Source organism: Carlito syrichta, unplaced genomic scaffold (assembly GCF_000164805.1).
Source record: "Carlito syrichta isolate Samal-C Ts95f unplaced genomic scaffold, Tarsius_syrichta-2.0.1 Scaffold309408, whole genome shotgun sequence".
NCBI classification, from domain to species: Eukaryota; Metazoa; Chordata; class Mammalia; order Primates; family Tarsiidae; genus Carlito; species Carlito syrichta.
The window spans coordinates 990,951-1,016,364 of NW_007253504.1; the positions used below are offsets into that span (position 1 = coordinate 990,951).

General features: G+C 44.3%; 1 protein-coding gene across 1 annotated transcript in view; it reads left to right on the forward strand.

Annotated features, from left to right (window-relative positions):
• Positions 1–25,414, forward strand: part of LOC103269648 (neuron navigator 2) — a 411,491-nt gene that overhangs the window by 185,016 nt on the left and 201,061 nt on the right. The window contains exon 6 of the mRNA XM_008067217.1: positions 10,374–10,534. Within this exon, the coding sequence (XP_008065408.1) occupies positions 10,374–10,534 (161 nt within the window). The remainder of the gene's footprint in view (positions 1–10,373; positions 10,535–25,414) is intronic.

A 25,414-nucleotide genomic window follows, 5' to 3' on the forward strand; every position in this document is an offset into this window, starting at 1 on the left:
ATTTATTTCAGCTATAAAGGGACTCCTGCCATCATGGCCTCTGACCCTACAATGGTGACATCGACTGGGCTTTGGAGTTACTCTTTGTCCTCACCCCTTTATCTTTCCCAAGCTGGGTTAATTCTACAGATGGCTGGTCTTATGCATTATATATGGATACTTTTAAAAAATTTTTATTTTATTATAAAGATGTGGGGTACAAGTCAGGATTAGGGACATAAGTAATGTGTGTGAAGGTGAAGTTTGGGCCTCCGATTGGTCTTCGCTCCCCCTGGTTTAGGATCAGGTGTTGTTATGTGACCCCCCTCCCAGCCATGTCTTGTGACTGCCAGTCCCTCCCTTGTGCTTTTATGATTAATGTTCAGGTCCCACTTATAAGTGAGAACATGTGGTATTCAGTTCTTTGTTTCTGTGATAGATCACTAAGAATGATTGTCTGATTGTCTCCAGTTCCAACCAATTTGCTGAGAAGTCTGCATTCTACAGAAAAGACACCTGCACACACTTGTTTACAGCCACACTATTCACAATAGCAAAAACATGGAACCAACCCTGCTGCCCACAGAAAGCAGACTGGATAAATAAAATGTGGTACATACACACAATGGAATATTACGGAGCCATAAAGAAGGGTGAAATCATTATATATTGATACTTTCCAATTTCAATTCTGAAGGATAATCTTGTTCTTAAGGTCTAGGGATGTGAAATACCATGCTGACACCTTGGCTGTAAATTGAAGAATGATAAAGTTATGTCACTGGCTCAGTTTCATTGTATTTCTAGCCCCACATTCTTTGATAACCAAAGTCCTGAGGGAAACGGTTTGGACCCTTGATCATTGACATCAAACGTTGATGCAAGCCCCAGGGCTGGATTCGTTTTGGTTCTCTGTTAGAACCCTGCCAGACACAGCCATGCCTAAAAATAATTTGGAAGCCATCGAGGTTCAGTACCCCTTGGGGTAGCAAGCACTAAAATGTGGCAACTTTCCATGAAATATGCTAGTAAAGAGTTGTGGAAGCTGGCAAGGGACATCTGAGACATTGGCATGAAGGAATCAGAGCAAATCCTCTGTGACAGCTTCATGGAGATTCACTCTGCCTCCTCCTGCCAGCTCTTCTCACAGTGCACTTTGTAGCCAAGAACTTAGTCCACACTGCACCCATGAAATTGCTCCCCAGTCTTGAGTCCAGGAGAGGAGCATAGCCTCCAAGACTTGCTTCCTTCTCCATCTGTCTACCTTACAGTGATCAGGATTCAACTGTTTAGGAATAATCCAGAAAATCGCTTTCTTTACTTATTTCTCTTCTGTCTCTTCCCTTCCTAAGACTAGTGAAACCAGCATTATCTTTGTCATCTCGGATCCTTTTATGAACATGGTACAGGATGTATAGATGCGAAAAAGATTGATATTTCTGTCTTTCATAAGGCAGTAAATAAGTTTAATTTGCCTTTTATTTTATTAAGCCCAACCAAGATTCTTCATATGTAACAAATACAGAAGGGGGACATAAAAAAACTAGAATTATTTTTTGAAGGATAGAGCCCTTGTAGTATAGGCTTTCCCTGCTAGGTGATCCAGGAATCCGTCAGCATCAGTATACCAGTTAGCGTTGTTGTGAGAGGCTGCGTTCAGTTTCAGTTAATTTTTTTTGGAGATTCTTTCAGCATATTTGCCCATGTCCTAATGGGTAATTTACGAGCACACCTACCCACACTGCGCTGAGTGTTCAGCAGTTTTTGACCCCAAAGGGCATGACCCCTGTGCCCTACCCTTCCTAGTCACCTGATCTCACCTTGAACAACTTTTTTTTGTTTGTTTCTCTGGGTGAAAAACGTTCTCAAAGGGAAACGTTTTGCCAGTATGGAAGCAGTGAAACAAAAAACGACAGAAACACTGAAAGGCATCAAAATTGATGAGTTCAAAAATTGTTTGAGCGGTGGAAAAGCATCTCAATAGGTGTATCTATCAGAGAATACTTTGAAGGTGACTGAAGTTTAAACATGTGAGAATAGACACACAACTTTTTATAAATAAATTCTGTTTTTGAGGGGGTTCCTCCTTCGTATGTGGGCCAAAAAACCCCACCAGAATTTAGCAAGTTGAGCAGGCTTTAAGTGGTCGTTTCTATAACATTAAAAGCCAAAATTCCCAAGACCGGCAACATTTGCAAAACATTTCTACCCTTGTCTTGGATTACCTATGTGGGACATTGAGGGTATTTATCTGTAAAGCATCCCAGTTAAATAAGCATGTGAAGTAGAAACATCTCAATACTTTAGAACAGTATAAAGTCTGTTTACCTCCTAGGGATCCCTTGCTTTAGGATCTTGTGGTGAGAAGAAGTCCTTATGCTGTCTGGAAGCAAGAAAGATATTTGGTGCTGAAGGAATAAAAACCACAAAAGTTTTTAGAATAATCTTAAGAGCAATTTCTTTACATTGGAAGTGTACTAAATCAGTAAAGTTAGACCTAGAAAGCAAGCCGCATATTATGAAGAAAAGTGGGCCAAAGGATATTCCCCTTGTCATAAGCTTCCTATGACGTATTTGTGTATCTAATGTATCTTCTCTCTCCTCATTCAGCTCTTCCACCTTTTTTCTTTCCTGTCATGCAGTGCATCATCCAAGGACTCATCTCAAAGCAAAATCATCCGCTTCACTCTGGGTCAGAAAAAGATCTCTAGGTTAGACTTTCCCTGTGTCCTGCAAAGCATGGTTTAAAGCCACCCCACTGTTCCATTGCTCCCTCTGCTCTGGCTGAGTTTCCTTTGGTCTCCCTCCCCGTTCCATGTTTGCTGTTCCAGAAAAACCAAACATGCTTTGGCCCATGGTGGGGAGTTTGGAAAGTGGCCGTGGGATTGTTGAGAGCGTGGGGAGTGTAAGTGAGATTGAGTTGTATGCGACATTTCTTATTTTACTAATGTTTGGTTTTGACTGCTTTGACATCAGAATTCATTCTGATTTAGGGAGAGGTGAATTTTCAGGTAGTTTTTGTAGTGGTTTTATGATGAGTTTGCTCCCTGCTTTGTACTGGCCCTAATCCCACCTCACCTGCATCTTATTTATGTGTGTTGCACTTTTTGTTTTTATTAAAATTACTAATACGGGATTGGGTTTTTTCTTGAGTTATAAAGACCTGAAGCATGAATCTGAATGGGTCCAGGGAGACCACACAGCAAGGTAGCTGTATCTCAGCTTTGTTTCTGACTGGCCTACTGTGGAGAGATGGCCTCAGTTCCCTGAAAATGAAACATAGGCTTGCTCATTAACTGATTTTCTTAATTCAGACTCTGGCCTGTCTGCTGCCTCTTGTGAGGACCCATTGCAGGTTCTGGGAAAAGCCAGTTGTGTTTACTGTTATTTTAAAGCTATCAACAGCTGCCATTTATTGAATGTACCAGTTTGAATGCACTATCTCATTTAATCCTCCCATCAGCCCTCATAAGGTAGGTCATGTTAATATCGTTATTTTACAGATGAGGAAAGTAAAATTTAGAAAGTGAGGTAATATGCCCAAGGTCACACAAAAAGTGGAAGAGCCGGGAATTGAACCCAGGTGACCTAATCCAGAACCCTCACTTTAACCACAGTGCTATACTCTCCCCCTCCTCCTCCTCCTTGAATTCTGGGGTTTATGTGCTTGTTGAAGCTGCCTTTTAAAATCTAATGTTTGAACCATCACTTCCAGCCTTTTCCCTCATGTCGACCTTGTAGTATCCTAAGAGAAGTTTCTACTGGGATAGAATCTCTTCATTATGAGTCATATTTATTCTTCCTTGAATTCTCATTGAAAGGTAGACACTTTGAATCTGTCTCTATTTATGTCATGAATACATACTGAACGCCTGCATGCTTGCACTCTGTTAGGCTCTAGGTGACTTTTCCAGCCAGAAGTGACAGTTTCTAAAGTGCTCACGCATGGGGAGACCTGACGCAGGCTCAACCTCAGCCTGGCTGGTGAGGGAGAAACCACAAGCCAGCTTGTTACCCAGATTTGCCTCAGGGGTACAGGAGGGAACCCAAACTTGTCACTGCTTCTGGTAGCCATGCCGTGTAAGTGCTTTTCCTGACAAATAACACGAGGCTAAAGTCAGAGCAGGCACCCAGAGCAGGCAGAGCAGTCTGCCCTGGCAAACTGGTCTGTTCCCAGTTAATTTGGGTGCCATACAAATGTACATCCATATGAGCGGAAAGGGAAGGGAGAGCTCCAAGGAGACCTGAGGTCTGGTGTCTGTTCCCACGATGTGCTTGGCCCTGGAAGATAAAGAAAACAGGAGCTAGCTGGGTGGGAAGATATCTAATTGGAAGCACATGCCCATCCCATGAATGATTTGTCATCAGTCCCAGATGAGGGAAGGAGGCAGTGGAAAGAGGAAAACCTGGAAGATGAGGGCGTGTCTACGCCACCCTGATGCTGTGCTGGGCACAGGGCTTCCAGGTTTACCCGGAACCAAGGGTCTGGCTTTCCTTTAGGGATCCTTCAGATCCCGCAGCTAGAGTTTCTTTTGGGTGCATTTTGCCTCTGGTGAGGCCCATGAAGGAATGTTTTTTGTTTGTTTGTTTCATTTGAAAATAAATGAAGCCCTTGAAGGTGCTTCCCCGCCTTCCCTCTACCCCATTTCCCCACCTTCCCCACCTCCAGCCTGGAGCAAGATGCTAATAAGAATCTGAGCTGATCGAACACCACTAAGCATAACAGTCAAGTTTGGTGCCGAAGGGAACAGCCTTGCCTCTTCAGACTGAGTAGGCCACCTCCCCCAGAGCTGTTGTTGGAGTGCAGACATTGATCGAACACCTGCCAGAGCCAGACACTTTGATGGACACCAGGGATGTTGAGCAGCATGGGAAGCCTCCCCCCATTTTCCTCTTCTTCCCCCATCCCGCTCCTTTTTTTTTTTTTTTTTTGAGTCAGGGTTTCACTCTGTGTCACTACAACCTTGACCTCCTGGGCTCAGGCAATCCTTCCATCTCACTTTCTGAGTAGCTGGGACTACAGGCATGCATCACCACTCCTGGCTAATTCTTTTGGAGAGATGAGGTCTTGCTATGTTGCCTACAGTGGTCTTGAACTCCTAGACTTAAGTAATCCTCCCTTCTCAGCCTCCCACAATGCTGGGATTATAGGCATGAATCTGGTTGTGGGGACGGGGCTTATGGAGGGAACTGGTGCAAGGATGAGTACTCGCTGGGGATTTCAGCCTTTGACTACTATTACTGCCCCTGGCCTCCCTGAGGAGCCCCAGGTATTTAGTCTTATTCTACCTGTAGGGGGCAGAGGAATATTGTGGCTAAGGGGTGCAGTCAAACTCAAAGGGTCAAGTTCTCCATCCTCCCCGCTTACTGTGTTACCTGGGCTAATTATTTAATCTTCATGAACTTGTGTTTCCTTATTGGCTAAATGGGTCAGTCCTAGCTCGCTCACAGTGTGATGAGGACTGAACAGAATCATTTAATTAATAATAAATTATATATTGATAACATCATTCCTTAGTACCTGGTGTATAATCTGTGCACCACAAATAGCAGAGATGGCAATGTTGCTGTTTGGGGTTGATCTGGACCAGGTAAGGCAACCAGGCCACCTCTAGCAAGTCCCACAGAGGTGATCTCTACACGGTGACCATCCTGTGGAAAGGAATCAGTGGGGTTAGTAGTTTGGTCCTCTCTGCCCAGCTGCTGAAAAGCAGATGCCATGGAAATGAAAGATGTAGCATTTAATCATCTTGTCTGGTAGAAAAGCATCTCTGATTATGACCCCCTCTCAGCATGTGCACACAAGCTGCCATCCTTTCTGGAAGGGGCCACCCTCTACTCCCAGCCTTTGAAGTGGTTTAGGGGGGAAGAATTGCTTTCTTGCCATGAGCACATATAGTGCGTGGAGTGGAGGAGCAGTGATGCTCTCGTCAGTTACGTGCCGGGAATAACAGTTTTACCGCCCTGCCAGCTTGGCACTGCAAGCGTTGGAGAACTTGACCCTGGCTCTAACTACAGCAGGATTGTTATACCACTTCCCTTCATTTCTTGAAAACCCAACATGGAGATGTTTCAGACAGCCCATCTGTGTTCTCTGCCATTGGTAACTGTGTTTTGGACGTGGAATGATCACGTCCAAAGGCGACATTGGGCCTTTCTGGTGGTGTCAGTGACAGGGGGTTGACCCGCCTTGCTTACCACTTACACCTTGCTTCTTCAGTGAGGCAGGCCCAGTGGGCAGCATCTGTTGTGACACCTGCACCTGTTCCACGTGAGCAAGACTCAGCTTTTCGGCAGGTCGGGATCCTAATGCCACAGACAGCAGATGCTTCCAGGCTGGAGGTTGATAGGAGTTCCCATGATACACAGGGATGTTAACAGTAATGAACTTCAAAATGATAGCCAGAGGCCTTGGGTCTGTCTCACTGGTAAATTAGAGCATGCTCAGCTTTTCAACTCTGGCTCTGCTCTCAGTCTTGCTAATTAAGACTTCATTGCTGGAGGACAGGACAGAGTCCAGCTTCCTAGTAGGACATCCAAGGTCTTCCCTTCCCTGGCCCTGCTGCTTCTCCAGCCTGTGCCCAAGTCCCAGCACACACTGGCCCTTTCTTTCCTCTGCCCCTTATACAGCCTTTCCCTCTCTGTGTCACACTCTACCCCCTGCCCGTCTTCAACTCACATTCCCATTCAACATACCAGTCTTTCTCTGGGGACTCTTTTATCTGGAACCTTCCCTGATCATCACACCAGCCCTCAAAATCATCATTTCCATCTCCGAATTACTTCTGAACCTCTCAAATTGTATCAGTACACATGTAACCTAGATGTCAGCTGTGGTCAGCCAGCCACTGGAGAGCTAGAAAAGATTGAGCATTCTAGCCCCGCCCCTTCTTCAGTTTGTGGGAAGCCCAGTGACCTCCCAGCACTGTCCAGGTATCTTGGGTCTCATGGTCACCTTTGGCTTTGTGTTCCTGCATCTGAACTCCTGTACTTAAAGTCCAGTCTGAGTTCATTCAGTTTGTGGACGGACCCGTCACAGGATGTTTCAGTTCCCTCATGGGCAAGTCCAGACTTCACCCTTTTTCTTACTTTCCACCCACCACATGTGCACTAAGGCCTTTATTTGTGATGTGGATTTTATTGAAAATTTCAGGCAGATGGAGGGGCCTTATTTTGGAATAAGTGACACTCCAAGCCTTTCACACAGAACCACGTGTTAAACTGCATGTCAACAGAGATTTTCACTGAAAGGTGGAAGAGATTGCTTCGTCTCCACCCAGTTTCCTGATTGAGTCAAGTTCAGGAAGCTGTTCTGACTAGGGTGAGGAGGTGATAGTGGTAAGGGGTGGACATGAGTTGACTTGACCTTTGTGGTGGCTTTTGATGGCTACGTGGAAACCATTCTCCATTTGCCATGTCAGCTGTCCTTAAGAACTCCTTCTCCATGTCCCAGAAGGCTTGGCACAATGCTACAGGCATTTGAAGGACATGCTGCTCCCACCAACGGAGTGTCTAGATTCTGACTATTGAGTGAAGATAATCTGACCAGGACCACCCATGGGAAACCCAGAACTGTCTTAGTTAATCCAAAACCAGGAATATCTTACCCCAAAATGTGGGCCCCACAGATAATTCAGAAGTGCCCCAAGTATAAGACCTCAGTCATCCACAGATACTTGGATGAAGTAATTTCTCTTCTGGAATGTTCTTTAGGGAGATGATGAGCTCTGCTTGCCAGAGCCTATCTAGCCTCTTTGAAAATATTTATCTCAGATTCTTGTATGTTGATTTTTGTCCAGCTGTCTCTGATACTTTGACCTAGAACCATCTATTTTTCTCCTGATTTGTGTGATTCTTTCTTGTGCCACAGAATGTTTCCATTATGACAATGTCCATATGTATCTGTGTTCAGCAGAGAGGATAAGAAAGAGAACTGATATGAGTCAGCCAGACATTAAGCCCCATTTCAAATTTACAGCTATCCCACTGGGTAGTTTATTGATTATTCCAAAGTTACAGGTAAGGAACATGAGTCTCAGAGAGGTTTTAAGACTGGTCCAATCCAGTGGCTGATGTGTGGAAAAACTGTGTTCTATCCACTATACCACACTGCCTCACAGGGGACCAGACTGTGGGCCTGATTCAAGGTCATACCTGTCCCTTCCTACACTTTGATTGCCTATCCCTGTGCTGTCCTAAACACCTGCTGTGGTTCAGCCTGGGGTCGGCACGGTAGGGGCTCTCCAGCAGCTTTGAAAGGAATGCATCTTTCCCTCTTTATTGTTTTTGCTTCTCTGCTCTTTGCAAATTCCCCTCAAAAGTAGAAGTCTGTGACCTGTGTTCCCCTGCACCACTCAATACCATTGCTGTGACATCATCTTGGAACAAGTCTATAATCCTTTTCCAGGCCTATCTGTGGGCATAAAGTCTCCTGCAGACTACGGCTGGGTAAAATAAGTCCAGCCCAAGGGAGCCCCATGTCTGCACCCGCAGAAGATCTGCCATTGGATGTGAATACTCAGATAACACTGCCTTGGAGGACTGGCAGGGCATTGTTTGCATTGGAGGCAGAACCGAGAGGTACCAAGATTCCATGGCTGGATCTCCTTGGCCAGTTGTGCTAGCCATATGTGGTCCCCAAACGCAGGCACTGACACTGCTGGTTTATCGTATCCTGTTCTGTTCCTATCTTTGTTTGCAGAGGTGAGTAACCTCTGCAAACAAGATGGAATAATTAACCGAGGGATCAGATCCTCCTAGTACAGTGGGATATGGTGTCTTAAAGTTCTTTCTCACTGCAACGTGTTAGGGAAAGAGCCACCTCCTTCCTTCTCTCCCAACTCCCCATCAGGGAATTGGGCCAGCTTCTTCTTAACTGTATAAATTTTACAGTCCTCTCACACCAGCTCATGTTCTCTGTTTACTCTGCAGCCATCTTTCTTGCTCAGCCAACAAGAAAAAGTTTAAAGTGATTGCTTGCTTGTATCTAAAATGCTTCCAGACTGCAGTCTTCTTTGGTGCTTACAGATTTCCATGGAAAGAGAAGGCTGAAAGCTTTATGAGTTGAAAATTCAGACTTATCACTAGATCTAATGCTAGTCGGCTGGGGTTCCAGTGGCTTTTAAACACAGCTAAGTGGGTCTTAGCTGAAAGAGATAACTAAATATTTCATCATTTATTCATCTTTCAACTTTAATTATTGGAAACAGCCTGTTTAGCAATTCTCTGGACCAAATTTCTGATTTGGGGAGTCTTACGGTTAACCCTTTGAGGAATGGACCTTAATATCTTTAGACATATTACAAAGAAGTCTGGTGACTTTATTTCCCAAACACCCAAAATGAGGTGTTTTATTTAAAGGGAGAGTATGTGTTTGTCTTTAGGCTAACAAATTCCTGCTGATTTTACAGAAAGAATGTATGATTTTATCCATCTATTGTGCAAAAATGCCGGGGTTCAGCCTCAAAGTAGTGCCTATTAGAGACAGGTTGTCAGGTGTTGAAGGGAAATGTATGTCTGGACAAGTGTTCCCAACCAGATCTTATGTTTTCATTGCAGATGTGTTGGGTTCTGAGTGGTAGCGATTTCCTTTATTACATTTATACATTGTGTCCTTTTCTTTATGCTTACATCCATGGATTCTGGCAAACACTGTTTTTAATACTGATCAGAAGAGATGCACACACAAGGTCAACAGCTTGGGATCTCCTCAAGCTTTTATGTTCCATGCTTGTTAGAATTAGAGCATGACATGGCTTGGCCCTACTGAAAAGTAAAAATAGGCCAGGTATGGTGGTTCACGCCTGCAATCCCACCACTTTCAGAGGCCGAGGTGGGATGTCAGCCCAGGAATTCAAGACCAGCCTGGGCAACATAGCAAGACCTCATCTCTACACAAAAATCAAAAAATTAGCCGGGCATGGTGGCACATACCTACAGTCCCAGCTTCTTGGGAGACTGAAGCAGAAGGATCTCCTGAGCTCAGGAGATCAAGGCTGTGGTGAGCCATGATTGTGCCACTGCACTCCAGTCTGCACAACAGAGCAAGATCCTGACTCAAAAAAATAAATAAATAAAAGTAAAAATACCCCTTTCAGAAGAAAAAAAGAGATGAGCTTTGTCTTTTTAATCAGCAAACATATTAATATATTCTTTCTTCAAAATTTCTCTTTGCTCAAAGGAAAACTGTTAACATTTTGCTGCTGTACTTTGTTGGGGTTATTACTAGCCTACATGTTTGTGGTGTTTCCCCCAAATCTTTTGACTGGCAAACCTTCACAAACCCAATGTCTTGTGTAGTTTGTTTTACCTCCTGCATGGTTGCAGTTCCTTCTTCTGAGACACTGTTATTCTCCTGAGTCTGAATGCATTACTCTGTTGCTTTTGTATTTTAGACTTCCAGGTCCTACCACGAGGGTATCCGTTGCAGGCAGCGAGGCCAAAACACGCGGAGGGTCAGCCACTGCTAACAACCGACGCAGTCAGAGCTTTAACAACTATGATAAGTCCAAGCCAGTCACCTCCCCACCCCCACCACCAAGCAGCCATGAGAAAGGTGAGTCACCTTCTTAAGGGTCCTTTTTGCCATCTTTCTTCATAGCAGATCTATCTTGTCCCTTTGGGTGAGATTGTGGTCAGGGGAGGAGGTACTTTGTTAGCCAGAGGCATTAATAAAGTTGGGGAAATATTGTTATATTCCTGGTTGCCATCTAGAATAACTATTTGTTTGGGTTGGGGCCCGTAAGACACCTGTCCATGGATAGATGCAATGTGGCATTTGGAATCTGAAAATAAATTTTCATAGAATATGTTCTGTATATTAGGTAGTTTCTCCAGAAATGCAAGCTTCTTGGGACATGCATTTTGTGAGCTGATAAGCTTTTTACCCACTGGAAATAATGTGAGAGGAGTTAGTAACAAGGAGGTTTTCACCCTCTGAAAAAGCCAGAAATGTGGGCTGTCTCAGTGAAGGTCTTGGCTACATGTGAGGCACAGACAACATTGCTCTTGGGGTTGTGATGATGTAACTTTTGCCATAAAAGGATATGATTTTTTTTTTTTTTTGGTAGACACAGTACTGTATTTTTAGGATGGAGAAAAAAAGGTGACTAGCCCTGTGAGGGTTCTGCACAGAAGATAGTAAAAAAAACCTTTGCTTGCTTCAGCCTCTATCTCTTGAGATACTGGGAAAACTAGGAGAAACTGAGGCAGTTTAGAAGATTCTTCCATAAGCAGCAGAGCCCTCCTTCATTCCTTCCAGGCAAAATGGCCTAGACATCCTTTGGGGGATATGCCCAGGTCTCCTGGAAGTATTTCCTACCTGGCGGTATGGAAGTACCCTAGGGCTTCCTGGATGATGTCCCCTTAGTTCCCCGAGACCCAGGAATGCTGCCTCTCACTCCCTGAAGTGCTCCAGGAGGCTGGGTGACTCTCCTACTGTGAATGAGGTCAAAACCTCTCCATCCGCTCCTCCAACCCAGGACCACTTGGTTCAGAACTGGGTTTCCCCAGAACTTTGCTAAATCACTATATCTCCCCCCCACCCCTCCACAAAACATGGAGGAAATTTACACTGGGCTGACAGACATATACAGCAGAAGGTTTCCCAGCCAAGGCACTAGGAACTCTTAAATAGCACTGAAACCATAACCAGGACTTCTCGACCAGGCAAGACTCTTTGTGATCCTGCCCTTAGTTTCTGCCTCAAGCAAGCCATTTCTCCTCTTTTCTCTCTTTTCCCTTTCCCTCGTCTCCCTCCCTTTGCTTCACTCTATATTTTCTTTAAAGTGTGCTTAGATTACAAAAATAATATATGCTTATAAAATGCTACAGGTATATACATAAAATAAACGTTCGCCCTCAAATGTTCCTTAAAGAGTACCATAGTAAAGAGTATCATTCCAGAATTTTCACCATGGATTTATATATGCACATAAATATTTAGAAATGTTTGTTTTTTACATTGGTAAGTCAAAGCTAGTTTTTTGTTTTTTGTTTTTTTGAGTGCCTACTGTGTGCCTCATTTTATTCTCATTCTACAAAGCATGAAACTAAAGCAAAGAAGGGTTAAATACTTGCTGAGGTCAAACCAGGGATAGTGAGAAATAGTGTTGGGTTTGAACCCAGGCACTATGGTTTCAGAATCATGATGAATACTGTGCTTTCCCTGGAAGTGTCAAACAAATGCTTGGAGACTTGTCTGTTGAGAGGTGGTTAAAGATGAATGGGTTGATGCGTGGGGGGCAAGAGGTGACGGGTGTTGGGACAGTGTGAGGTAAAGCCCATTCAGGACCTCTCCACTGGTGGGCCAGTCCGCTATTGTCCCATGATCATTTGAGGAGAAGCTGTTAAAAACTGGTTTGAAGGATGGAGGATACCATGTCCCCAAGCCCCCCAAATTGAGAAAATAAAGGTAAAAGTTCCTCATGGATGGATGGAGCAGGTGGGGGAGGATACCATGTTCCCAGAGCCTCCTGCAGCCACCAGCTTCAGGACCAGCCACCAGTCTGTCCCTGCCCTGGGCTGGGGCTGCACGTGTGCACTGAGCAGTCTGAGAGCTACAAGGTCCCTTAAGGTCTGCAGCTGCAAATTCCAGTAGAGGCAATGCCCTAAGGAAAAACTTCAGTGAGCGTCAGAAGAAAGAAACGGAAGTCATATTTATTTGTTGAGCACATATTACTTGCAAGGGACTTTGATTTTCAATATCTTACCTGATTCTCAAACATTCTGTGAGGTAAATACCATAAACCCAGTTTTCCAGGTAGAGAACATGAAGCTAATTGAGATTAATTACCTTGCCCTCGCTGGTAATTAAGCACTGGAATGCATACACAAGTTGGACTCTAGGATTCAGACTCTGGCTTTGTCCTGTCCCCTGGGAGGTCTGTTATGAGAATTAAGTGAGGTAATATGTGTGAGAATGTTTTGTGAGCGATGAAACTCAAAAACTCTTGTGAGGATTCCCAGTGATAAAAATAACTGACGGTGGTTCCAGGTCTGTGGGAGGGTGCATTTATTATTTCTCTCCTACCCTGGGAAGAGCAGGCTTGGGACAGGCCCAGGTGTTTTTATCCTAATACTTTTTTCCAGAATCCCGAGGTGAAGGGCCAGTGGGCCCGGACTTTCAGAGATTTGTGTATTGTTTCCTCTTCTTTTCATGGTTCCTATGTTCTCCCTGGAACCGGACGTTTTTATTGCAGCTCATGAGGTAGCCAACCCACATGTGAAGTAGTCTGTGGAGAGGAACTGGAAATAGCTCAGCCACTCGATGGCATCCGCCTGTTGGCGTGTTAAGACACAACAGGTACTTGGATATATGACATCTTTTCCTTCATCTTGAGAAGTTCCTTCTTAGGGAGGGTTAGTTTTGTGAACAGTTAAACCGCAGTTCATCGTGGCTTTGCTGTAGTTGAGGTGTGGACTATTTTCAGATGAGGAAAAATCTGTGATAGGAGGTCGTCACCTGTGTTCCTTTATCCCTCACCGAAGCTTTCTTGTGAGTGAGTCAAGCCCTGATTGGGTTGTACTGTGAGCCAATTCATAGACTATTAAAAATTGTGGCAAATTAACATATAACAGAAAATTAACACTCTTCACCATTTTTAAGTGTGCAATAATGTTGCGTCTTCAGTTGTCATGCAACCCATGTCTAGAACTTTTCATCTTGCAAAACTGAAACTTTGTACCCATTAAACAATGACTCCCCATCTTCCCCCCACCAAACCCTGGCTGCCACTGCTGTACCTTCTGTTTCTGAGTGACTACGCTAATGTCTTCTACGAATGGCATCATACTATGGCATTTGCCTTTCTGTGATTCATTTATTTCGCTTAGGAAAAGGTCCTCAAGTTCCATCACCATAACATGTAGTTCATAGATTTTTTTTTTTTTTTTTGAGTTGGAGTCTCACTTCATCTCCCAGGCTGGAGTAAAGTGGCACATTCACAGCCAACCCAGAGTCAACTTGCTGGGCTCCAGTGATCCCTCTGCCTCAGCCTTCCAAGTAGCCAGAAGTACAGGTGTGCGTCACCACACCCAGCTAATTTTTGATTTGTTGTAGAGATGAGGTCTCTCCAAGTTGCCCAGGCTGGTCTTGAGCCCATGGGCACAGGGAATCCACTTGCCTCGGCCTCCCAAAGTGCTGGGATTACAGATAGTTCATAGATTTTAATGTGTGACCCATTGACCTAAGAAATCCACTTCTAAGACCTGATCGAATCACGTCAGTAACTTAAATGAGAAATTCATTATTCTGTCAATAAGCAATATGAACATTTCAATACTTGGCCCCAATTTTTTAAAAGTATTAAGAGGAATTAAAAAATTGTAACAGGCAGCTTTTCAAAACCCATAGAGTCCTTTATACGTTGTAGGAAAATCCTAAGGCATTTGTCTTAAAATCATGCCCCCTCTTGCCATCATTGCTGAATTGAGTTCTAGTAACAGAACAGTTTACTGAGAAGTGAAACTGAAGAAAAGTTGTAGATAATCTTTCTTAGCTAGAAAAGCCTAAAGACTCACACAAAATTCATTAGATTGTTCCATAGGGTAGTAGCTGAGTATGCAGTTGATATATAAAAACCAAAAATGGACCGGGCTTGGTATCTCAGTCTGTGATCCCAGCACTTTGGGAGGCCGAGGTGAGTGGATTGCCTGAGCCCGCGGGTTCGAGACCAGCCCGGGTAATTCGGCTGAGGCGGAAGGAACACTGGAGCCCAGCGGGTCGATGCTGGGGTTGCCGTAAGCATGCCACTGCACTCCAGCCTGGGTGATAGAGACTCCAACTCAAAAAAAAAAAAAAAATGTCCCTGTACAGTGGTGTAACCTACTAGTTTTCTTCCAAGACCAATCTCAGATTTCTCTGTGAGGTTTGCAGCAAAGTCCACAGAGCCCTTAGGAAAAGCTGCTCGTTGTTTGTGTATCATCACTGCTGTCGTGGTTAGGTGGAGTCTACCTTTGTCTTCATCCTCTCACTCCTGCAGGTGGCGATGAGACTCAGCCTGGCCTGACCTGTGGGATGTGGGGGCAGGTTTGACTGTGAAAAGTCAGGTTCAGAGATGGTTAGGATTCACAGAGGCTGCTGACTCCCTCTGTTGATGCCAAGTGAACTTAGGTCTCCAAACCAGAATCACAAATACTCAGGGGAGGGGAAATAGCCGTCTTTTTAAATATTTGTGACATTATCTGTTTTCTCTCCCTTCCCTCTTACTTACAGCCTCTGCGTGCATTAACACTGCCAGGAATCTAGTACTTTTGTAAAGTGTTTGGTCCATCATGTGAATTTGAAAAGTTTGGTATTTATAGACTGACGTCTGTGCATATGACAGATGCTTTTTTCTGAATAATATGGTTTTCTTCATTTTACAGAAAGCATATCTTTATTATATTTCCATTACAAAAATAATAATGTAAAAGTATTCAAACAACACAGAAAGTTATTTAAAAAGACAAAGAACCCTACATAGTCCTACCTCCTATAAATAGCTATTCTTTATTCCTTTGTTTATATTATTCTATATGTTTATGAATATACTCTCACATTTTAATCAATAACATTTTCTAGTGTTTATTGTTTTCCAGTACCATTCTAAAGTGCCATATAAGTAATTGTTTAATTCTTCAGATGCTCCGTACACACTCACACATGCAAACATATTGATATGACTTTCAAAATCATATAAATGGGCAGTCTTTTTTGTTTATGCATATAAGTCACTCTCCCTTTGTAAAAGTTGCATAATGCTTCATTGTATGGATTTATCTTCACATATGTAATCAATCACTTTCATTTAGTTACTTCCAATTTTTTTGCTATTATAAATAGAACAGACATTTGTAACCCTGTATGTCTTTTTATATACATACGCCATTTCAATGAACTTGCCGCATCAAAGGGTATGCATACATCATAGTTACTTTAATACCTCCAGATTTTGCTCCCAAAAGGTTATACCTATTTATATTACCACCAACCACATATGAGAGAGGTAGTTTCCCTACACATCTGATATCACTTTTATCACTCTCTTGAGAAAAAAAAAAAAATTCATTTTATTTGTAATGAGGCACATTATTTAAAAAAGCTGAAAAAACAAGACCATTTGATAAAAACGATCCTTGTTGGCTGACACTTGCTGTGACAATGTGGCCTTGACATAGTACAAAAAGCAGTTGATTTTGAGATCCAACTCTCTACTGTCAAGACACTTAACTTCTCCAGCCTCAGTTTCCCCTCTGTACGTGACTCTGAAGTCCTCTGTCACCAAAGCGCTGTGAGGTGTGAAGAGACTCCTCAGTTTGCACTGGCTGTCACCTCTTGTCTGACGTGAGCACCATCCGTTCTTCTCCTCCTGGTGGCTTTCCTTCTCTGGTCTCTGTCCCCGTGTCATTCCCTTCCTCTTTGTTCACTCCTGCCTGTCATGGATGGAAGAGAAGAGTCAGACATGGCTCGAGACAGAGTTTTACGACCTCCAGCACTATGTCATGTCTGAGTAACAGTGGGGCCATCGATGGAGACTCTCTGTAAACATGTCACTTTGTGGTTGATGAAGCAAGTTATTTATCTGAGTTAGTGACTGGGAGAAAGTTGCCCGTGTCCTGCCTTTAACCAGGATCCCAACATTAAATTACAGCATTAGACTATATAGAATAATTCCTTGGTCCAAGACATGCAGAAAAGAATGTGGTTGGGGTTTCCCGTTTCCTGTTGCCTCTTTCCTTTGTTCATTTCACCCACCATTTATGGAGCACCTCCTGTCTGTCCAGCACTATAGTGACAGGGAGGACTGAGACACATTCTGCTTCCTGGACTCGTAATCTCTGGGGAGGAGCAGTGCTCACATGTTCTGTAATGCAGAGAGGTCCAAAGTTGTGAGGAAAAAGATAAACTCAGCCAGGAAGGCTCAAGGAGGACTTCCGAGAAGTGATGTCATTCACTTTGATTTCCATTCCCAGATTTTTGTCTAGAGAAGAGGAAAGGAAGGCTGGGAAGGAATGACTCATCCTACCCTTCTGGTCCTGGTGTTCATCTGAGAGCACATCTTCTGGGCTCAATCTGTTGTTAAATTCATGTTCTATGGAGGGCCCGTAAGGGTGAATTTTGCAAGATCATTGCAGTGGTGGGGTAGGGCCTCCCTTGGTCATCAGGAGACCTCTGTCATTCCCGGAGCTGTTAACCCCGGCTAGGGAGAGCTTAGGCACCTGTTGGTCACAGTGGGTGGTAATCACTTGTGAAGTTGCTGAGACCCCAGCCAGAGCCCATCATTGTCAGAGGACTTAGAAAACCTGCTTCCAGGTGTGAACCAGGGTGGCATCTTTGAATTAAAGCATTCTCTGGGATATTGTTTAGAATGAAACTCCGTGACCGGTGAACCCACCTGTTAAAGCGAGGCGGGCAGGATGGATAGAAGCTGTCAAATTTGGGGACTTCACAGGGCACAAGAGGAGGAAAAAGTTCAGTTAAGAAGTGGTACCTGAGTACAGTTACCTCAGGAGAGAATGTTGGAGGCTCTGCAAGAAAAGAGAAGATAAGTACTGGGACAGGAAGACCCCTAGGGTTGGGGTCTGGCCCCGCCACCTCCCAGAAATGTGACTCTGGGCATGTGTAGCAGTCACTAGCATGCCTGTTCAGGGTGACCCATAAATGACCAACACAAGCGGCACTTGGCACCATTCTACTCAGAAGGATGTTGACAGGCGTCACAGTTTGCTGGAAAGGCAGTGGCAGGCATTTTTCTTCCACAGGAGTGGTCTTTGCAGCAATGCATACAGCACTCCACACAACCATCCCTGGCTACCCTTCTCCTCCCCCAGGTATCACTCAGGTGTGAGGGAACAAGACTCACATAGGGTGGGTGCACAGGTCACTCAGGCTTAAAAGCCACATACCCCACAGGAAACCTCCCTGAAATCTCTTGTGACCATTCCATACGAATAACATCTAGGCTCACAATGATTAGGTCCGGTTTGTAATCATAGCACTCAGGGAAGCCAAATAATGATGGTGTCCCCAGGAAGTATTTATACTTCATCTATGGTTTTCCCCACTTCAGATGTAGTTTAACAATCAAGGGTCATTTTTACCATGAGCAGTGTTGTTTGATATCATTGTGGACATTCTTTCTTTATCAGGTTTCCAGGGGAACGTTTAGAAGGCTAACCCAAGGTCAAATTTTCATGCATAAGAGGAAAAGGTTTTTTGTTAATCCTTTTCCAACAGCAAGTCACCTCATCTCACAGAGATCCAGTTTATTCACCCATGAAGTGGCAACAGACTGCTGTACCCCAGTGATGGGAGAAAGTTAGATGGGAAGCATTCTTTCCAATGTTTTGTATAATCCAATTCAAATTTTCCATCCTGTCACCTCTCTGTTTGTTGTAGAGTTTTCTGTGGACGGTATGACTTCTTGTCACTTCCTGATGGCTGGAGTTTATTGACATTGTAGGTGTATTCACATGGCATGAGAACATTGCGAAGTTCTGATCTTTCTTTTTTTTTTTTTTTGAGTTGGAGTCTCACTCTGTCGCCCAGGCTGGAGTGCAGTGACACACTCACGGCTACCCCAGCATTGACCTGCTGGTCTCCAGCAATCCTTCCACCTCAGCTTTCCAAGTAACCAGAACTACAGGTGCACGCTACCATGCCCAGCTAATTTTTTTTATTTATTGTAGAGATGAGGTCTCGCTAAGTTGCCCGGGCTGGTCTTGAACCCATGGGCTCAGGCAATCCATTTGCTTCAGCCTCCCAAAGTGCTGGGATTACAGGCTGAGCCACCAAGCTTGGCCAGTTCTGACCTTTTGAGGTGTCGTATGCTGCCTGTTAGTGGCACCTTTTCACGAGTGAGTCAGTGGTTATGACTCCTTCAGTTAAGACAGGTTTCATTTTTATAGTTTGCATTTTACACCATAGTTTTTTCGGTGGTTGTCCTAAAAAAATTATTGACAACGTCTAATTAAATAGATGAAAAGTTTCTAAATGTATGGCAGGTCTCTCCAAGATAATGCCTACTTAGTACCATTTTCCCACACTCACGGGGTATATGCAAATTGCCTCTGTGTGACAGAAAAGGTGTCAGGTTCAACCAGGGTGGGTAGCTGGCTGTTCAAGACCCATGATCTGGTCAGACCTTGGTGAATCCAAGACTCTAGACTGTTGTTTCTTAAGATGTGGTTCACAGACCATTTTCCCATCCCTTGAGGTAGTTACCACAAAGGCAAATCTCCAGGCTTTGCAAACCTCGTCCTTCTAATTTAGATTTCTGAGTTAGAGTCCTGAGGTCTATGGTTTACAAGATTGGGATGCACTGGAGCCTGAGAACCCTTGTCCTGGCAGGATTTCTTGGTCACCTTTGAACGAGAACACCGCCTCCTAATCACCCTCAAATTCTCAGCAACTACTTTGCAGAATATTGTTACAGAGAATAGAGATAATGTAGTAACATACTCAGATGAATGCCTGGCATACAGCCAGGACCTCAATATTTAAATTTTCATATACATTTTATCATATGCATATTTAAACTTATTCTCAGAGCCAGCAGCTTGGGTAGACTTACCTACTTGCATAGATCTTATACTCTTTTGGTTTTGTGCTATCACCTTGCTAATCTTTAGTGAATTCATTTACTTATTTTTAAATTTTCATTACTGTCTTGTTTCAGCTGAGCTAATAAAACATAAGGGAAAGGCTTGGCGTGGTGGCATGCACCTATAGTCCCAGCTACCCAGGAGGTTGAGGCAAAAGGATCGCTTGAGCCCAGGAGTTCGAGGCTGCGGTGAGCCGTGATCATGCTACCACACTGCAGTCTGGACAACAGAGTAAGACTCCAATTCAAAAAAATAAAAAATAAAAAAAGAGGGACTAGAAGGCAAGGAGATGCTCTGAGGGGGAGTTGGCTCACCTTGCCCTGGATAGAATCCTCCCTGGGTCCTTCCTCTCCTTGGCATTTGCAGGGATCAGTGGTACTCTGTGTGTGTGAGAGCGTCATCCTGTTCAGAGGAAGGGTGAGCACTACTGAGCCTACCTGGAGAGGCGTCTGCAGGATGAGCCTCAGCAGCCTTACTCCATCCTAGCTTCTGTCCTTGACCTCAAGCATTCAACTACATTCAAATGTCAAGGTGAAAGAGATCGTGTTTGGTATAGTCTCGCTAGCCCCCTTGGGGGTCATTTTCTTGATCTGCATAATTCAGAAGAGCCTTCAGAGGAAAAGACACAAAAATTCCTCTTATGTGTGAAATTCATAACCTTTGCTGCAAAAGCAGAGAAGAATAAGAAGGATGTAGCCATGTTTGTTTGCTTCTCTCTAAATATAGAGGTGTGTTTCAAAACCAGTGTGTGAGTTGATAGTTCTGTTATAGACCCTTTCTTTAAAGCACATTAAGCCTGGCTTTTTGTAACAGAGTGGGTAGAGGAAGAGGGATGGAAAATAAATCATTTTAGGAAGATGAAATATCTATTTGATTAGTCTTGTCTCAGGAAAAGAAAATGACTAGGTGATGTCCATCTGATCTTCAAGTGATAAATGTCAGTATTTCTCTTGCTTCCATCTGTTATGTGGAAAGCATCTCACATACGTGAATTCAATTTAATTTCAAGGATCATTGGGAGGGGAAAGTATTTACATTTCTGGGTACTCTCATAGGCATTTTTCTCCAAGTGTTATCTGCAGTCCAGCCTTAGTTTAGCCATTCCTTTAAATGTTCTTCTTAAGGATACATATTCTTTTAGCCGAGTGTGATAGCACTCTCCTGTAGTCCCAGCTACTCAGAGGACTGAGGTGGGAGGATCACTTGAGGTAAGGAGTTTGAGGCTGTAATGAGTTGTGATTGCACCACTGCACTCTTCCAACCTGGGTGACAGAGTGAGACTCTGTCTCTAAAAATTAAAAAAACTCATTTTCTCCAAGTTAGATATTTGACAGTGTTCATCAGCATGATAAGATTAAATGCCTCTGGGGATAAATTAACTTCTCTGTGAGCCTGTGTGCGCCATACTCACACGAAAGTGCTAGAATGGAATGCTGGTCAGAATGAGGGGAGGGTTCCTGACCAATAAAACTCAACAGCTCATGTTGTTGCAGGAAGAGCCTCCTGGAAACACTTATGTGGCTGCCTCTGTGCTGAGGACATGGCATCCTCAGGCTTCGGGGAACCTCCAGACAAAATGCCCGTTTCTCAGCCACTGCTTGCCTTTATGATTCCGCCATTGTGTGCATTTCATGAGGATACCAGTGTGTGGCCCACGTTCTAAGGAGCCTCTCACCTCTCAGACTAGGTGTCGCACTGAGAATATCTCTCTAATGGTCACAATATATTTACTTTTTGGTAAGAAGGACGCATAGGCCATAGTCATGTCCTGTGGATAAATAGTCATGCTGGAGAGTGGTTTGTGCCAAGGCCCTGAGGGGACAGTTCACAGTTAGTATCTTAGGAGCTCCTGCCACGACCCCTTAGCCCCTGCCATGCCAGTTTTTGTGGTCAGTGAGGCTCTCCAAACTTTGTGGACGACACACGGATGGAAATTAGCATCCTGCCCACTTCCTTCCTAAGAGGAGATGTAAAGAAGGCCCCTCAGCACCTCATGCCCCCGTTGTCTTTTTCAGAATTTGAGACGCAAAGCATTTTTTTCCGAAACGTGAAGTGGGGAATCAGTGACCTGTGATTACTCACCTTGTAAATAGCAAAGTTTAAGGTAAAAAAATGTCCTTTGGTGCCGGGACAGCCTAGGACAGTGAGTCTCTGCTGCCCCCTGCTGCCCAGGTTTTGTGTCTCCTAGTGGATCCTGTGTTTCTAGCCTGGCATTAGGGCACTCTGGGAGGATAATGACTGGTAGACTAATGTCCTTCTCAGTCTGGGAGAATTATGTGAACTGGAGGAAGCCCACGATGTGGACCTGATCAGGTTCATGTGGCTTTGGTGGAAAAGTTTCTTTTGAGCGACGAGGAGCTGACAGCAGGCCTGAGCTAAAAGTGGACTTCACGAGGCTGTCTGCCCCCTTGCTTGGGCAGGCAGCCAGCTGTTAGATTCAAGGATCAGGGTGAGCCCTCAGGAAGAGGATCTTTGAAGGCACTCGTTGATTTTGCTTCAAAATGTTATGCTAGATTTCGTTCCTTCTTTTTTGAGTAGGAGTCTCACTCTGTCGCCCATGCTGGAGTGCAGTGGCACACTCACGGCCACTGCAGCCTCAACCTGCTGGGCTCAGGTGATCCTTCCACCTCAGCCTTCCAAGTAGTTGGAACCACAAATGCATGCCACCATGCCCAGCAAATTTTTTTTTTTTTGGTTTATTGTGGAGACGAGGTCTCGCCAATTTGCCCAGGCTGGTCTCGAACCCCTGGACTCAGGCAATCCTCTCATCTCCGCCTCCCAAAGTGCTGGGATTACAGGTATGAGCCACCATGCCTGACTGGTTCCATTTTTAAGAGGCCAGTAATGCTACACTTGACCTTAGCCAAAAGGCTGCGAAGTGATTGGTAAATAAACTAAACCAAACTCTTCAGTGGAGAGTATATGATTTTCTTCCTTCTTTATTATACATTCATGTCTTTGGAGCTCCGTCCTCCTTAGAGTCGTGTCTAAGGTCATTGACTGGGTGCCGTCTCTGTATCAAGCCTCTTGCCAGTCACTGAACGTTCAAAAGTGAAAAACATAGCAGCCCCTGCCCCCGTGAAACTTGCAGGCTGGTGAAGAAAGATAGTAAACAAAATGCAGACATTATCATTACATTTTGTCATGACTGCTCTTAAAAAATGAGGTGCTGTGGATGAAGTTAATTCTCTAGATTAGGGAGCACCTCTTTAGGGTGAGACCCACAGAAAAGTCTGCAGGGGTTCCTTGGCTCACTGTACCCATTTTCCCACACAGTGGTTAGAAACAAGGGGTGTTTTTGCAAAGAGTTTTATGGAGAGGAAACCAGTTCCTATGTAGAAGTGAAGATCTATGTCCTGAGCCAGCTTCTTCTCTCTCTCTGGCCACAGGGAATGGAATTAAAAAGTTACTTTAGCGAGCCGGGCTCGGTAGCTCAGCCTGTAATCCCGCGCCTTGGGAGGCTGAGGTGAGTGAATTGCCTAAGCCTGTGAGTTCGAGACCCACCTGGGCAACTTGGTGAGATCTCTAAATCAAAAACTTAGCCGGGCGTGGTAGTGCGCGCCTGTAGTTCCAGCTACTTGGAAGGCTGAGGTGGAAGGATGGCCGGAGCCCAGCAGGTTGAGGCTACGGTGGCCGGGAGCAGCCACTGCACTCCAGCTGGGCGACAGAGTGAGACTCCAACCCCTCCCCCCCCAAAAAAAGTTACATTAGTGGAAGGTTGAGGTGGAAGGATCACCGGAGCCCAGCAGGTTGATGTTGGTGTGGCCGTGAGCGTGCCACTGCACCCCATCCTGGGTGACGGGGTGAGAATCCAACTAAAAAAAAATTACATTAGTGATATTTCTTTCTTTCTCTCTCTTTGTGTGTGTGTATACATATGAGGGGAGGCAAAAAAAAGTATACACATTGTAAGAGATGTTCACCATAATCAGAAGTGCCTGGAAGCTGATGGTCACCACTTTGCGCACCTCTTGTAATTGCAGAAGTCAAATGTGACTTGTGTTAATCTTACCGAGTATTACATTTTTAATAGTTTTTCTTTTCTTAAAATGTGTGTACATTTTTTGGGCACCCTCTGTATATATACACTCAGGAACTTACATGCTGGTGGAAGAAACAGATGTAAGCAAAAAAAAAAAACAAACAGTATCTTTACATTTTGTGATAACTGCTCATGTGAAAAAATGAGGTACTTAATTCTCTGGATTAGGTGGAGTCTCATCAGGGTGAGTTCATATATATATGAAAGTAGTGAGTTCCCTGACCCCAGAGGTCTTCAACAGAGCCTAGATCATAACCTGCTAGGGTTGCCAAGGTGAGGTTTCTTACCTTAGCTAGTAGGTTGCAGTAGATATTCTGTAAGACTCCTTGCACATTTAGGATCTGATTTCCCTAGACAAGTGTATAGACTTAGTGTGGTTTGTTCTAGAAGGACCTCCTCTGCCTCCATAATGTCATACATATCTCCATAGTTTATTAGAGTTGCCAAAGTTCCACCTTTGGATTGGTCCCTTAAAAAATATGCATTCATTCCAAAGATACACTTTTCTTCTTCTTCTTCTTTTTTTTTTTTTTGGAGTTGGAGTATCACTCCGTTGCCCATACTGGAGTGCAGTGGCACACTCACGGCCACCCCAGCATCAACCTGCTGGGCTCCGGCGATCCTTCGGCCTCAACCTTCCAAGTAGCTGGAACTACAGATGTGTGCTACCATGCCCAGCTAATTTTTTGATTTATTGTAGAAATGAGGTCTCACCATGTTGCCCAGGCCTGTCTCGAACCCACGGGCTCAGGCAATCCTCTCGCCTTGGCCTCCCAAAGTGCTGGGAGTGTAGGCTTGAGCCACGGCACCTGGCCTTGCCTTTTTTCTTGATGTTGCTACTTATACTCTAGAATTCTTTTCTGTGCTGCCAAAAAAAAAAAAAAGTTGCATTTTATGCAGATATGCCTATGTGCTGTTTGGGAAGATTTCTTTTACTCCATTCACATCCTTGGGAAGATTTCGCCCTTAACTTCTGATAAATTGTCTTAAAGTTGCCAAGTTCAAGCTCTGAGGCCATCAGAGAGGCCACAGGCAAGAATCCCTGCCACATAGAAGTCGTGGCTACTTAGTGAGAAGTTGCATGGGTGGCTTCCGCCATTTGACACTTGGATTCATTCCTTTTCCTCTTCTGCTAGCCTGTCTTCAAGCAGTTGTCTTAGGTTCTTTAAATCTTAAATTTTAATTCTTAAGATCTATTTCACAGACATGCTGTAGGGGGCAGCATTCATTAAGGAAAGCCAGGAGAGAGCCCACAGAAGAGCGAGTTATTTAACCTTATAGGGAAGAAACTGAGCCCTATTTTGAATGATTTCTGCGTCCAGGAGATGCTCTCATTCTGTCCTGTCCTCGTGCGTGTGTGAGACTCTGGCCTTCAGCAGTAAACCTTCTTAGGGTTACTTTGCCTCATTAAATTCATTTGGCTTAGAGTCAAAACCAGTGAGTACCTGTGAGGGAGGGAAACTTTTCTGTACAGGGGACACGTGCTAGGGCAAGGTTTCTAACCCAGGTCACCTGACTCCAAGTTGTTGTGCTTTTAGCTAAGTTCTGAGCCATTTCAGGCTCAGACCCTCCAACAGAAATAATGTTTGCCTTCTCTGGAGCTTCTTCGAGGAATGAAAGTAAACAGTTTTTGCCTAGGAAATAGTCATGAAGCTTGTAGGCGCTCACCTTTTGCTGGATTCTCCAACCTTGATAAGTTTGGTGAACAGGTGACTGACTTAACTCCTGTCTCCCCAGCCCCTACAAATGAGTGGTTTTAAATCACAGCCATGTACGGGGGGGGGACCCAAAAATCCCCTGAATTATCTT